The following is a 13,531-nucleotide window of genomic DNA, read 5'->3' on the forward strand; positions in this document are numbered from 1 at the left end:
TACCAAATGTTCCAGATTTGACCATAAGACCTTTACCTGAAGACATCTGGGGCATGTAAATGACAGTTGCTGTGTGGGCACCGGGAGGGATACATGAGGTGTGGCTCTGGGAAGCTCACAGCTGCCACTCTGTGCTGTAGCTAGCACCTGTCTCAGGAGCTAGAGCCCCCATCCCAGTTGGCCAGTAAGAGATTCAAAGCCAAACACCTACCGGAAAGCATCAAGCTTTAGAGAAAAAAGTGATTTCCCTGTCCTGGACATTAAGGGTGGGTTGTCTTTCAACTCAGGGAACCATCAGACTAAGCATGGGCTTGGGAAGACTGATGATTTAGCCACAGGATCTCAGCTCTATACCAAAACAACCCTGTGACTGGGGCAAGTTGCCCCATCCCTGGGCCTGTTTCCTATTCTGTGAAATGGGATGATGCTGCATGATCTCTGAGGTAGTCAGAGCATTTAGCAGGGTGCAGTGGGAGCTGTGTAGGGATTTGTTTGCATCCTGGGGGAAGCCCCCAAAGTAAGCTGACCCTCATTTCCAGCCACCATGTCCCTGAATCCAGTGGTGTCAGCACCATCCACTCCAGTATCCAGCACAGGTGGAGCCAAGGCTGCAGCAGCAGGGATGCAGCTGACTCGTGTCCTATACATACAGCTGATGCCTCCAGTTCTAAGGTAAAATCCACCTGGACCATGTCTCAGATTCCAAAGATGGCCAGGAATTTAAAGTGAATGCCCACCTCCTCTCCCTGTTGGCCCTCCCCTCACCCTCCCTTCCCTGTACCTGTTTGCCACCCCCATCCACAAAGGTCTTGATGATTGTTGACTGCTAAAGAACTTCTAGAACTGATAGGAGCTTCTAGAGCAGCCCAGGGCTGCCCTGAGCTCCCAGACCTTCTGCTTATCTTTGTATTCCCCATCACAGAACTCGTCCGTAGTCACATCAGCATCTGGAGGAATGCCTTCTTCATCTCCCTCCATCCAATCCAGGGCCATGCAGACCAACCACATGCATGGTTACTCACGTGTGCTCTATAAATGGCAAGGGGGGCCCTGCTGCATTGTCCATGTCAGCCTGTATGAGGACAACGTCAAGTACAAGAATATCCTGGTGAGCTGGGCATGTGGAAATCCCCTGGGGCCCCTCAGTGGTTCAGGCAGTTGACACATAAGGAAGAACATGTTCCCTCCCTGCCTTCATGGAGCAGACTTCCTGGTGGATGGTGAAAGACAGACAACCACCTGCAGAGGCAGGAAGAGTGTGAGTTCAATGGCAGTCAGGGCTAAGGATAGTGGACATAGGGGCTGAGGCTGGCACGTGGAGTGAGCACAGCCTGGGAAGAGCTTGCTGAGGTGGCCCAGAGAGGATCAGGGAGGGGACAGCCCACCAGGCCCAAGGAAGACATGTGCTGGACAGCCCCTGGATCAGCCAGGAGCCCAGGGCCTGAAGGAACAGGAAACAAGGGGAAGAGGTGGGTCCAAAGAGGTGTGGGTCACATCAGGCCCTGTGACTGCTAGACAGAGCTTGACTTTCTCTTGGGGGGAGACAGAGCCACTGAAGGGTCAGAGGAGAACAGGGATAGCAGGTGTCTTTTGGCCTCAAAGTGGAGGTTGAGCTGATGCATGCAGATACCAGCCAGTTAGGGCTGCTGCTGTGACCAGCATGGACAACCGTGTCTGCCCCAGGACAGTGGCCATGAAGGTGTGAGCAGGGGTAGATGCTGGATGGGATGTGCATATGGAGCCACGCCTGGCCCCCTGCACAGAGACTGGGCCTAGGAACCTTGTTCCATAACCACCCTGGGTGCTCCTCTCTTGTGGCCAGGAGCAGGGGTAGTTTCACTAAGCTCTCACTTGTCTGACCCATGTCCTGATCCTGTCTCCAGATTGGCCCTCATGTCAAGGTAACTGCATTCTAGACCTTGCTGACCACAATTGCATCCTGGAGCCCAGGGCAGGCCTGCTGACCTGTAGCATATCTTTCAGCCCCTCCTCCTCTCTGACATTTGGGCTCACACTGGATGTGTGCTATTTCCTGGGTGTTCACTGCTATCTGGAGGGGTCCTGGAGGGTCAGGGGCAGGGCAGGGGAACACCATCTCCCATGACTGGGAGGCAGGAAGTGAGAGCGTGAGGGTCAGATTTCACTCCTCAGTTCCCACAGTCTGTTGCATGGTCACTCTTTGGCCCCTGAGTTCTTGGCCTCATTCCATGATCTCTTGTGGGTCCAAGGGAAGAGCATGTGGCCCCTATAGACCCCACCCTGAATAGACTTGGCTCATAGGATTTCTGGCAGCTGCACTGTGAGGGATCAGGCTCTAGGACTCAGGCCCTGAGAGTCTGTCCCTGATCCACCACAGGTGACCAGCCAAGATAGGGCTCTAGCTGGGATCAGCAAGGCCCTGGAAGAACACAGCCTGCATCAAGACAAGCCAGAAGACTACAAGCTGGTGCAAATTATATCAGACAATCGAAGTAAGTCAGGAGGAGTGTTGGAGAGGGTGGTGTTGGAGGGGGTAGGCATGAGCCCTGTCCACAGCCTAAAGATCCGAGGCCCACTGGTTCCAGTATACCTGACAGCAGGGTGAGAAGGCACCCTGTCCAAAAACAAGGTGCCGATGGCAGCCCACAGGGCCCACAGCACCTTCTCCCTATCTGCTCTATCTCCCTTGTGTACCCTTCCCTGGATGAGACCCAGGCATTGGGAACCTAGATCAAAGCTAACACCATTGAGGTTCCCAAAGAAAGGGCTTTTCACAAGATGGTGAAGAAGAGGGGCTCAACTTGAAGGGTGTTCTGTGATACTGCACCTCCAAAAGCACCATGACTGATGGACACAAGTGCCAAATATGCACAGACCATCTTGTTATGATAGTGAAAACTAGACAAAGTCTCCTCAATCCCCTCTGGAGGCTTGAGGGAGCCCCCTCAGTATTCTAGGAAGCGGGGAAGTGAAAGAATCCCGAATAGCACTGACCCAGAGCCAGACTTCCTGACTCTGAGCTCTTAGATCAGTTAATCACACTCCTGGGCCTGCTCCTTATCCCCATAGGGGAGAGAAAATTCAGCATCGAATGCACACATAGCATGCCTGTGCACAGTGAGGGTAACTTATTCTCAGTGAGCTGATCCTCCTCTCCCAGCCATTAACCCAGGCAAAGTAAAATAACTCCCACCTTTCCTAGGAGGAGGTTCGAAATCCTCTCCCATCTTTGAAATGAGAAATTGCAGCTGGGAGGTGTGAAATAGGGCAGAAGGACCTGTCCTACAGAACAGGAAGACTGAGGACTGGAGCAATTAAGAAAGGAGATGAGTCACCATGTCACTGAAGCCAGAGCAGGAACTCCAGCCTGGTGTTTCTCTCTAGCTTGTTCTAGGCCACAAAGACAGTTGGAAAATAGGGTCAAAGTGTAAATACTTTAGGATCCCGCTCAGAAGGCCTGGCTCAGGTGGTCTTTGCTGGGCCTTAGTGGTCTTGTCCTGGGTAGTGCTGGATTTGGTGTATGTGCACTGGGTTCTAGAAAGTCAATTTCAGCCCCTAGATCCTGAGCAGTGAAGCTGGCAGGACATGGGGGTGAGAGTACATGACCTCATGGCAGCTCCATTCTGAGGATGGCAGTTAGGAGTCAGAGTCACTCTTTAAATAAGTGTCCTTCATTGTTAGCTGCACCTCTGCAGAGTCTTTCCTTCAGGCAGGTGTCACTCCCAGGGCTCCTTTATGGTCCTGGAGTTGGAATAGGGAATTGAGGTCCCTGGCTGGGGCCTTCTCTCATGTGGGCACAAGTGTTGGGGTGTCCTGGGGTCCTCCAGGGCACAGCTGACCCCCCTTCTGTCCCACCCCCCAGTGCTGCAGATCCCACACAGTGCAAAAGTTTACTACACTATGGAGCCCTCAGCCCATCACCATCTTCTTCTCCTGAAGCAAAACACACCTGTGGATGCCAAGGTGAAGAACAGAGCTACCTCAGCCCTTCTGGGGAGTATGCAGAAGGGACCCAAGTTCCAAAAGGGGAAATTCTAAATGGCCCTGATGCCTGCCAGCTCAGGGTCCCCCTTCCCAGGTCTGCCTGGCCAAGTAGTTTTGCTCACCCCAACCTCAGTGGGCCAGGCCAGGCAGGCACTTCCCTGATATGTCCCTGATCTATATCTGAAATAACCCACTTTCTCGATAAATAAAAAAGAGCTTCTAGCTCTCTTTATTGAACAGGCCTGTAAGTAAAGAAAATCTGGTAGCAAAATCCTCCTCTCATGTGTAGATTTTGGTCTCTAAATGCTATTTTACATGGAAAGAGAAGAGGGCACCTGGGAGGTTGTGTGAGTCCAGGTTTTGGACAGGAAGTGCATGAGAGGTCCCTGACAATTCTTGCATCCTGGAGAGCAAGGAATGGACCCAAACCCACAGGACAGGTTTTCAAACATGAAAGGAGCCAACTGCAGGGTCTTATGGTGACCCAGGAGCCACCAGGAGCATCCCGCTCCTACTATGGCCTGATTCTGTCCTGACCTCACTGGTCCTTCTCACTGAGCTGCTCCATGGCCGCAAACCAGGCTCCAAATGATTCATGCGGCACAAGGGCCTCATAGCAGCAGCCCGCCTGGAGCTGCTGGAGCTCCTCCACCATCTGGTATTCCTGGGGCCAAGGAAAGGAAGATGTATCATCAAAACCTGGGTGGGCTTGCTGGGTGGGACGGGGTCCAGGGGCTGGTTTTAATCCTGTGGATCCCCCACCTCTTCACTCCCTTCCAGGCTCTGCCTGCCCTCAGGGCTGACTTCACACAGCTCATCCTCCTAGAAGCTGTTCTTCATCCCATGCACAACCCCACCCACTATCCCCCTCAATTTCAGAGGAAGCTATGAGCAGCCCTGGGGGGTCCTGCCCAGGAGGGTCTCTGTTTATCACCCTGACCCCACCCCAGCCCCACCCCTGTAGTGATGGCCACAGCTACTCACCTTCCTTTTTTTTTCAAAATTGATCTTCCTTCCCTGGAAGGCAGAGAATTTGCATTCATCATAAAGGGGCTCCTAGCCATTGCCAAGCCCATTGCCCCTCTGCCCCTGTCATGCTTTACTACTGCAGGTTCAACATGCACTGGGCAGCCCAGACCACAGATGGACTCAGGCAAGCCCCTCGGTTCCTTTAGTGGGGACTGGGAGTGGTGACAGAGACCTTCCAGTCCAAGTTGTGATGAACCAATGGAGAGAAGGCCCCTTGGACCAGCCTCCATCTACTCTTCTGTAAGAAGTTCATGGCACCCCAGCTCCCAGGGCATCTGTGAGGCTCCCAGGAGACATGATGTGCTCACTGCTGAGGGCTCAGGGCTCACAGAAGGACCTGTCCACCCAAGCCTCAGGGCCCCTTTCCCACCCTACCCTGGCCCCCGAACAACTCACATCCAGATACTCTGGCATGGCATACTCCAAAAGCAAAAATTGTGTGAGGAAAGTTCTCAGGCATGGGACCACACCTTGGATGTCACCCTGTGGCATTGGATAGGGTGGGGATGAGCACAGGCTCTCAGGTGCCCCCAAGACCCCAAGACTTCCTCAGTCTCAGACTCCAGGGACCACCCAGCCTTCCTCTAGGACACTTTGCTGTAACCCTTAAGTTCCCCTTAAAGCCTCCAAAGACCCCAAATTTCTCTGCAGCCACCTCCCAGGACTGACTTTTCTTCAGTAACCATGTGTACCCCTCCCCTACTCCAGCCACCCTGAGCCAGCTCCTCAAGGCTCTTGCTCTGACTGGCTGCAAGGAGACCCCCAGGATTCCCACAGCTCACCGTCCTAAGGCCAGGAGAAGGGACATTGAAGGGAGGCTTTCCAGGCTCAGTGGACTGGAGGGACAGGCTTGAGAAGGGCCCCCATCCTGATTTGGAGGCCACCTCACCCCAACTCCTTTGGCCTCAGGCACACTCACCCTCCTCTCTTGCTGCTGGTGCTGCCTCTGGACTATTTGGGGATTTGCCTCCAGGGTGGAGAATTTAGAGATGGACCTCTGCCAGGGTGGAGAATGAGGTCAGTGAGGCCCTCCCCCTCACCCATTGTCCTGTGGGTCTTGAGCACCTGGGAATAGTGGACTGCGGGAAATCTGCAGCTACCACGTGCACAATGTCCCCAGCATGACCTTGTGCATGCGGACTGCTCTCTTGAGCCCGTTTTTTCATCCATGCTGTGAGGACACAGCACTGAGCCCTACAATGATCCCCTCCCCCTGCCCATGAGCCAAACATCCTTCTTCATCTTCTTCCAGAATAGGCCAGGCTGGATGTTTTCACAGAAACTTTCAGTGAAAAACTAACCACCCCACCTCCTGAGCCCTGACCCCAGCCTCCTCTTTACCTTGATGATCAGCTCACTGCCATGGGAGAGGTTGTGCTCCTTCCAGTAAATCTCTGACAGAGTCAGAAAGAGGCAGAAGCTGTCCCTAGGGGAGGGCAAGAAGGAAGGAAAAGGTTGGAGTGGGGGGGGTAGTAAGGGCTGAACCACCTTCTTTTAGCTGCTTGGGACTCGGACTGCCTGGGTGGGTGGTGTTGAAACTGGGTAAATCTGAGCACTGCAGGACAGTGTGGACTAGTGAGCTGAGCTCTCATGTGTGCACAGCAGGGACTCCCATCCCTTTCCATGAGCAGCTCTTTTTGCACATGCTTTTTTCATTTGGACAGAGTGTGTTGCTGAGAAGCTAACACTTAACATGCTCCCATTTGGCTCCACTCCATAAGGGATGGAGGAGGGAAGCGGTGTTGAGGCAAAACAGCTCACCTCAGGTGATATGGAGACCTAGAGCTACAATCTGCCTGGCCCTACCCAGGAGCTGCTGCCTCCCAGACTCCCTAAGTGGCGATTTCCCCAGGTCCCTGGCCCAATCTTATGTCCCCTAGAGAGAGGCCTGCCCACCTGGAAACTTCCTCCCATGTCTTCAATAGACAGAGGAGTGGATAGCTCTGGAGACCAGAGATGACGGCATAGAAGGACGATTGGTTATGGAGGATTCGGCACTCCTGGGAGGGAGAAAGATACACCATGAGAGTGGGTGTGAGTGTCCCCCTGCTCCAGCTTCAGCTCCCACAGCTGATATCCACTCCCTGGATGAGATAGACACTGACAGAGGCCCTGAGGCACGTCATGGACACAGAGTGACACCCACAGCCGTCCTGAAGAGGTAGCCTTGTTGGGAAGGGAGGATAGTGCAGGACTGTGCTACAGGCCGGGAGGGCCTGTGGTCCTGAGAGCCAATAAGTATAAAGTGGGGTTTCAGGACACCAGAGAGAGCCCCCTGAACATACCCTGGCCACCTCGATCCAGTGCTCCACCACCCTGGCTCTGGCTGGGTCCTTCATGCTCTGGTTCCCGACGCAGGTGGACATGACGCAGTTTATCACCCGGTTGAAATGGGTGATGGTGGCATGGACGGTGGGCGCCATTTCTTCTTTGCATTTTTTGTTACGCTGGGACCAGATGGAGCCCAGGCAGTGATAGGGCACCACCTTCTTGAAGAGATCCTGGGGAGGAGGGGATGTCAGGAACCATGCCAAGCTCAGATTCCCTAGGCCCTCCTGACCTAGGCCAGGGTCCAGTGCTCTCAGGTGGGGCATGGCAGGCTGAGGACAGGGTGTGTTCATTGTTCCCTGAGGGGACCTAGCACTCTAGAGTCCTCAGCCCCAAGGCCTGCAGGGGAGAGAGCTCCATTTTCAAGTCCATCTCACAGCCCCCAGCCCCCAAGGTGCCTCAGACTTCCACAGGCCCAGGTAGCACCATCAACCCTCATTATAATGCATCCTCGGATGCCATGTGGTCAGGTGCATGGTCCCTGTGGGGACCCAAGCCTCTGGGTCCCTGCCTAAGGATCCAGTACACATAAGGGCCTATCTAGTGTCAATGTGATGGAGAGCACCAGCACTGTGTGGGACACCATGGGGTTGGCTGCACCACAGTGAGCTCCTTCAAGCCTCCATGATGAAGCCCCCTCAGGCTTTCTATTTCTTTGCTCTCATGTCATGTTCCCAGTCAGTGCATGAGGTAGAGATGGTTACTGTCCAATATCTACTCTCCAGAGGAGTGAAGCATGGGCTTAGGGAGTAGTAAACTTGCCCAGGTTGAAATTCTGGGAGTGGAGCCAGTGTTTGAACCCAGATCCTAAGATTCTGATTCAGGGGGTGGTAAGGTGAGCAGCAGTTCCCAGAAGGAAGAGCCTCCCAGCCCCACCCTATCATGTCCAGCTGCTCACCACATCCATTCGGGTCAGCTGCTGTGCCACCAGCTCCGGAGGGAAAGCCAGGAGGTTAGCATTCTCCTCACTCAGCCTGATTTCCAAAGGCAAAGTACAAGTGCAGGAAGGTTCTGGGGTTGTGGCCTGCCCCAGTGCTGGGTCGAGCCTTGGCACTGGCTCTGGTGGTGGTGCCAGACTTGCCTCCCCCTCAAGAGCCATTGCTGCTGAAGCCAAGTTAAGAGGCTGTGGTTCCATAAAGGGCACTGACTTGAAATGTGTAGGTGACACTGGAGGTGGCGGTGGGAGTGCCTCCAGTTCAGGAACTGGTGATAGAGATGGTGATGTGACTTCTTCCAGCATGGCTGCAGGGGGAACATCTGAGGATGGAGCTGTCTCTACCATCAGAGTCGGCATTGATGGTACCTCCACAGGTGTCACAGGCCCTAGCACTGTGGGTAGAAGTGGTGGTGGTGCTAGAGCCACCTTCAGCTCCGGAGCTGGTGCTATATCACCTAATGCTTCAGGCTCTATTTGTTGCCCAAGCACTGGGACAAACTCAGGAGCTGGCAGCAGAGGAGGAGATGGAGCTTCTTCAGGCTCTGGAAGTGCCCCTGTGACTGCCACAGGTGGTGGAACTGGCAGTGGATGTTGTCCTGGAGGCATTTGCTGCTCTGGGGCTGACAAATGAGCTGCAGAAGAGGTAAGTTCCAAACCAAGGTAAGTGTCTTTAAGCTCCCACTTGAAGCTCCCACTACCTTCTGGGGAAGATCCAGCCCCCAAAACTCTTCCCAGACATCAGTCTCCAGGTGACTTCTCTGGGGCTCCTCTTTGTTCCTGACCTGGTGGCAACCCCTGGTAGTCCCTGCCTATGGGTCCAGTCCTGGTCCTCACCCCACAAGCTCACATGCTCCCATCCTGAGGCGCCCTCACCCTTTGGCTCTGCCTCAATGGACTCCAGATGGTTCCTCCATGACAGTAGAGCTATGGCTCGGCACTCCAGGGTAGAGCCAGGAAGATACACCTGGACGTAGCCCACCAGCAGCTTGAGGCAGGGCAAGCCTGTAGGTTCTGTGAAATCCTCAGCATACTGGTCCATCCAGGTGCCCAGCAGCGAGGAGACGGTGCTGAGGACAGGAGGGGGCAGCAGAGTCAGACACGGGCCTTTCCTTCCACGCTGCCCCAGGGACCCTCCCATTGGAAAATCAGGTCCATAAGGACAGGAGAGGTTTTGACTGCTCTCTCCATAGCCGGGCATGGACACACAGTGGGAGCTTCTTCAGTATGTCAGGGATAAGGGAAGAAGATCTGTCCTCCTAACCCGGGCCCTCGTGGCCCTCCCCCCAAGCAACTTCTGCCCTGCACAGCTGCCTCATCCTCTGCCATGCACCGTGTGTGTCTCTTCTTCCCACTGACACTGCCCTCCCAAACGTCAGCAGTGCAGCCACCCTACCATCCATGCAGGCAGACAGGAGTGAGGTCAGGGCAGCTTTGGAGCTGGCTGCTCACCACCTCCTGTTGTGGGTCTGCACAAGGTGGTGTTTGGGCTCCTGGGGTGTGATTGGGCTGTGCTGGGCAAGTGTCCTCTGCAGCCAGTGCCCCAGGACCCCACCCACAGCTTCCCTTGACGCCTTTCCAAGTGGAGGGGAAAGCCCTCTGGACTCTACTCTCAAGGGAGCTCATAAGATGGGCGGGGCTTTGTGCTCTGCCCAGTCCTTCCCTGCCACCTGTCCCCCAAACTCCAACACTGGTCTCTGGAGAGGAGAGCCCCTCCCCCTCCCCCAAGTGCACTCACTTCCTCATTTCCAGGCCTCCTCCTTGCCTGTCTCTGCCACGGAGGCTCCGTCCATATCTAGGGGAGACGTGGGCATGTCACGGCTGACTCTCTTTGAGAGTACCCCTGCTTAAGGTGACACCTGTTACAGCCTGCAGCCCCAACTCCAATGGAACCCAGAAGGGCAGGGACTTTGGCTGGCTTTGTTCACTGCGTGAAGCTGCCTAAGGAAGTGCCTGTACCTAGTAGACACTTGATGTATATACTTGATGAAGAAGTGCCCTAAGTGGCACCTTCTCAGACATAGGGTGGGCGTGGACCCTCTGACAGGCTACACTGGTCCTTCCTCTTACCCACCAAAGTCAGAGGCCCAAAAGGGACCTCAAACTCCCTGAGTAAAGAGGAAACTCGGGGTCACTAAGGTGGGGAGCCCAGGAGCCTCTTCACTGGGAGAAGGAAAATCCTGTTAAGGAACACCCCTGCCCCGCCAGCCTCCCTGCCCAGGGACCCAGGCTCAGGGAAGCACTTTCCATGCATCCTCCCTCTTAGTCCTTACAATCAACCCTGCAGATAGGTACCCTGACCCCCCTCCTGCCCAAGGAGGAAACTGAGGCCAGTGGGTGAAATGACAGTTCTGAGACACAAGTTGAGGGCGGAGCAGTCAAGTCAGCAGGGACGGGGCGGGCACTCACCTTCTGAACAACAGGTGCAGGACCTGCTCGGTGGTGGTGAACACACGGTATGTCCCCAGGAAGGTCTTTACAAAGACAAGGTCCCCCTCCTGGAAGGCGGGCACCAGGTGCTCGGCCAGGTTCTCCCACGGGCCTGCCTTGACCATGCGCACCATGCGGTGCTCCTCCCTCGAGCGGGCCCAGACATTCATCCTCTAGGGTGGGAAGAAGAGTCACATGTGCTGAGGGGCAGAGCTGGGGACCCCCGGGTGGGGCTGGGGCTCTGGGCAATCCTGCTGTATCCAAGCCCTCAGCGCCTTGAGGCCAGGGTCACGTGCGTGCCTCCAGCAGAGAAAGGTCCTCAGCCTCCTTTTGATTTGGAGGTGAGGAGGTAATTGAAAGGTGAGACTCCAGACCTGGCAAAGGACAAGGGCCTGGGTGTCCCTGGGGGGAGGAACCCCACTGCAGGGCCAAGGAGCTGAACTGACACCTCAGGGTCTGGCAGACCCACCTGGTCAGTAAACGACTTCCTCCACTGCTCATGGGGCCAAAGCCACAACATGATGCCATTTGCCACCCAGAACTAAGACCAGGAAACTAAAGGAAAATGCAAAGAGACAATTCCATATGGGCTGCAGGGATGCTGCCACCCACAGAGACAGCCAATGGTGATGGAACTGCTCCAGCCTTAGGCAGTTCCCGTGTCCCTCGCTGGTGAAAGGGCTGTCTGTGTGTCCTCTACCCACCCCACCCCCCATTCCAAAGAGCCTCTACCAGGGTGGGGGGAGGGAATATTGCTTAGGACCCATGGTTGGTGCACAGGGCACCAGTGCTGAAAGGGGAAAAGGAAAGGAATGTTCCAGTTCCAGCAGCACTGAAGGCCAAACTGCTGCTCTAAGCCTCCTCGCTGTGGAATATTGGCAGCCAAGTCAGGCCTCAGCTCCTGACCTGAGAAGAGCAAGAGGATGGTCATGGGAGATGGCAAGAACCCTCCTAAGGAGAGGAGCTGTGTGGCTTGGGGCAGGTGTGGGAGGACAGTCATGAAGACTGCTGCCCGGGGACATGGGGCCAAGGAGTGGAAACAGAAATACAGCAGCCGAATGCACACAGATCTCATGTGGGCCCACCCTCATCCCACCCTGAAGGGAAATCCCTGCTAAGGCCTCCTTTCTGAGGTTCTTAAACTTTTGAGGTAACCTCCCCCTGGTCCATGGAGTGGCAGTGTGGTGGAGGGTTGGGGGGCCCCAGGTTCCTTGGGAAGTGGGCTATTGGGCACATCAGGGGAGAAAGCCCTGGGAGAGAAAGTGGGGAATGCCAGATGGGAGATAGGCTCTGGGGAACCCCCCCACCCTGCTGTTTCATACCCCATTGATCCCTACTCCCACCTGGTACCAGCGCTGGCCCTGGCCAGGGCCTCGACGGACCTGCACCTTCTCTATGTAGACGGCGTAGACGAGCCCCTCCTCCAGCTGTTCCCCTACCATCTGCATGGAGTTCTGCAAACACAGTGCCCAGCAGGTGGGACAAGAGGGTCAGTGAGAGGCCTTCCCCTAACCACAGGGGATGCAGCACTTCTTTGGAGCCAAGATCCAGGTCAGGCCCAAATGGAGGTCACCCTTTCCCTGCAGCCCCATTGGAGAGGAGATGACAGTTCAGGGCTCAGTATTAACACTGGTCCACATGAGAGCCACCCCCAAGACACACCTTCCCACCCTTCCAGCCATGGCCTGGCAGGTGACAGGGAAGGACCTACTGGGTTCCCATCCCTGACAGCCTGCTGCTTCCCAGCGTGGCCCCTGCTTATGCCTTCCCACACTGGGTGTGGATGGGACATGGGGCTGCCAAGGCAGGAGCTCAGTAGTGGCAGGTGCTCAGTTGGCTGTTCCTAGGTCACCCCATGTTACCTTTGGGGACCTCCTGGTCAGTGGCCTGGGGCTTTGTGGCTGAGGCCTGAGCCAATTTCGAAAGCCACCGGAAGAGGACTCATTCCTACTTTGGTTGAGGCCTGAGCCTCGGGGTCTGCGAACGCAGCAGGAGAACATCCTGCTCTCTCCAGCGTCTCCTGCCAAGTGAGCTGGGAAGGGGCTGCCTCTGGAATCTGGGGGCCTGGTTACCAGGGTTCCAAGTTCTGTTGGGTCTGTGACAAAGGCAGTGAGGTCACCTCCTTCAGTCCCCTTCCCAGTGCCCTCTCAGGACTAAAAACTCCACAAAACTCCCTCTGCATGTCTGTCTGTCTATCCCCTCACACAGATCATCTTGTTAACTGGTCAAAGTTCTGCCCACACGTCCCTCCCCACAGCTTCCTGGAAGGCCTGTGTTCAGCTCGGGCCCTGGCTAGGAGGAAACGCACCTGGGTGCAGACCTGGCTCCCTTTTCTTTTCAGTTTTGTGATACCACACTAGTTTCTGAGGCTTCCCAACTCTCCTGCCCAATACACTGGGAATCATTCTAGCATCTGCTTCCTGGGCACATGATGAAGTCAATGTGGGGCAAACACTGCAAACCGCATAGTCTTGTGTAACAGATTGAATTCACAGATATAGACATGGAATAAACAGGAAGGTGATGGAGGGAACATTGAATATAACTCAAATCAGCCCTGGGCAGGGCTGTGGGATCTTCATAAACTCACTCCCACTCCTGGATTGCTGTCTCAGTCTGTATCTTGATGTGGTTGAAATGAGATGAAAGTCAGATATTGCTGCTGGGCCAGAAATCCTTCCAGAGGCTTCCCACCATATTGAGGGTCAGAAGCAAGTGCGTCCTCTCAACTTCTGTGCTGTTCTGCCTGTGCCCTCCTTCCCTGACATCTTTACCTCCAGGTACAAGCAGCCCCATGAACCCCCCTTGGAGACAGTCCTGGCCTCGGGACACGCTTCTCAACAAAAT

The 13,531-nt window shown here is 55.1% G+C and overlaps 3 protein-coding genes across 3 annotated transcripts; 1 reads left to right on the plus strand and 2 right to left on the minus strand.

Annotated features, from left to right (window-relative positions):
- The first annotated feature begins 494 nt into the window (after window positions 1-494).
- Window positions 495-4,221, plus strand: LOC131275602 (ral guanine nucleotide dissociation stimulator-like). The gene is made up of 4 exons (XM_058286337.1): window positions 495-672; window positions 923-1,108; window positions 2,357-2,471; window positions 3,842-4,221. The coding sequence occupies exons 2-4, from the start codon at window positions 956-958 to the stop codon at window positions 4,015-4,017; spliced, it is 444 nt and encodes a 147-aa protein (XP_058142320.1). The 5' UTR covers window positions 495-672; window positions 923-955; the 3' UTR covers window positions 4,018-4,221.
- LOC131275601 (ral guanine nucleotide dissociation stimulator-like) lies at window positions 4,166-9,303 on the minus strand. Its single transcript, XM_058286336.1, has 9 exons — window positions 9,131-9,303; window positions 8,219-8,889; window positions 7,278-7,493; window positions 6,889-6,992; window positions 6,334-6,418; window positions 5,912-5,989; window positions 5,389-5,475; window positions 4,948-4,980; window positions 4,166-4,627 (listed from the first exon to the last, which is right to left on the minus strand). Exons 1-9 carry the CDS (start codon window positions 9,294-9,296, stop codon window positions 4,502-4,504), a joined length of 1,566 nt encoding a protein of 521 aa, XP_058142319.1. The 5' UTR covers window positions 9,297-9,303; the 3' UTR covers window positions 4,166-4,501.
- A 685-nt stretch (window positions 9,304-9,988) lies between these two features.
- Window positions 9,989-12,752, minus strand: LOC131275546 (ral guanine nucleotide dissociation stimulator-like). Its single transcript, XM_058286223.1, has 4 exons — window positions 12,547-12,752; window positions 12,028-12,138; window positions 10,664-10,857; window positions 9,989-10,049 (listed from the first exon to the last, which is right to left on the minus strand). The coding sequence occupies exons 1-4, from the start codon at window positions 12,682-12,684 to the stop codon at window positions 9,989-9,991; spliced, it is 504 nt and encodes a 167-aa protein (XP_058142206.1). The 5' UTR covers window positions 12,685-12,752.
- Between the last annotated feature and the right edge of the window lie 779 nt (window positions 12,753-13,531).

The sequence above is a fragment of the Dasypus novemcinctus genome, chromosome 23, assembly GCF_030445035.2.
Source record: "Dasypus novemcinctus isolate mDasNov1 chromosome 23, mDasNov1.1.hap2, whole genome shotgun sequence".
Lineage (NCBI taxonomy): Eukaryota > Metazoa > Chordata > Mammalia > Cingulata > Dasypodidae > Dasypus > Dasypus novemcinctus.

Bases quoted from the DNA above. Each gene is read 5' to 3' on its own strand.
- LOC131275601 (XM_058286336.1), bottom strand. From the start codon at position 9,296: ATGGACCAGTATGCTGAGGATTTCACAGAACCTACAGGCTTGCCCTGC. The intron at 8,890-9,130 runs GTGAGGGCGCCT...CCTCTTCTGCAG, and splicing joins CATTGAGGCAGAGCCAAAGG to CTCATTTGTCAGCCCCAGAG. The intron at 4,628-4,947 runs GTGAGTAGCTGT...CCTTGGCCCCAG, and splicing joins ATTTTGAAAAAAAAAGGAAG to GAATACCAGATGGTGGAGGA.
- LOC131275602 (XM_058286337.1), top strand. From the start codon at position 956: ATGCCTTCTTCATCTCCCTCCATCCAATCCAGGGCCATGCAGACCAAC. The intron at 1,109-2,356 runs GTGAGCTGGGCA...GATCCACCACAG, and splicing joins TCAAGTACAAGAATATCCTG to GTGACCAGCCAAGATAGGGC. The intron at 2,472-3,841 runs GTAAGTCAGGAG...CCCACCCCCCAG, and splicing joins AATTATATCAGACAATCGAA to TGCTGCAGATCCCACACAGT.
- LOC131275546 (XM_058286223.1), bottom strand. From the start codon at position 12,684: ATGTTCTCCTGCTGCGTTCGCAGACCCCGAGGCTCAGGCCTCAACCAA. The intron at 12,139-12,546 runs GTAACATGGGGT...CTGTGTTTGCAG, and splicing joins TGACCAGGAGGTCCCCAAAG to AACTCCATGCAGATGGTAGG. The intron at 10,050-10,663 runs GTGAGTGCCCGC...CGTCTCCCCTAG, and splicing joins CTGCACCTGTTGTTCAGAAG to ATATGGACGGAGCCTCCGTG.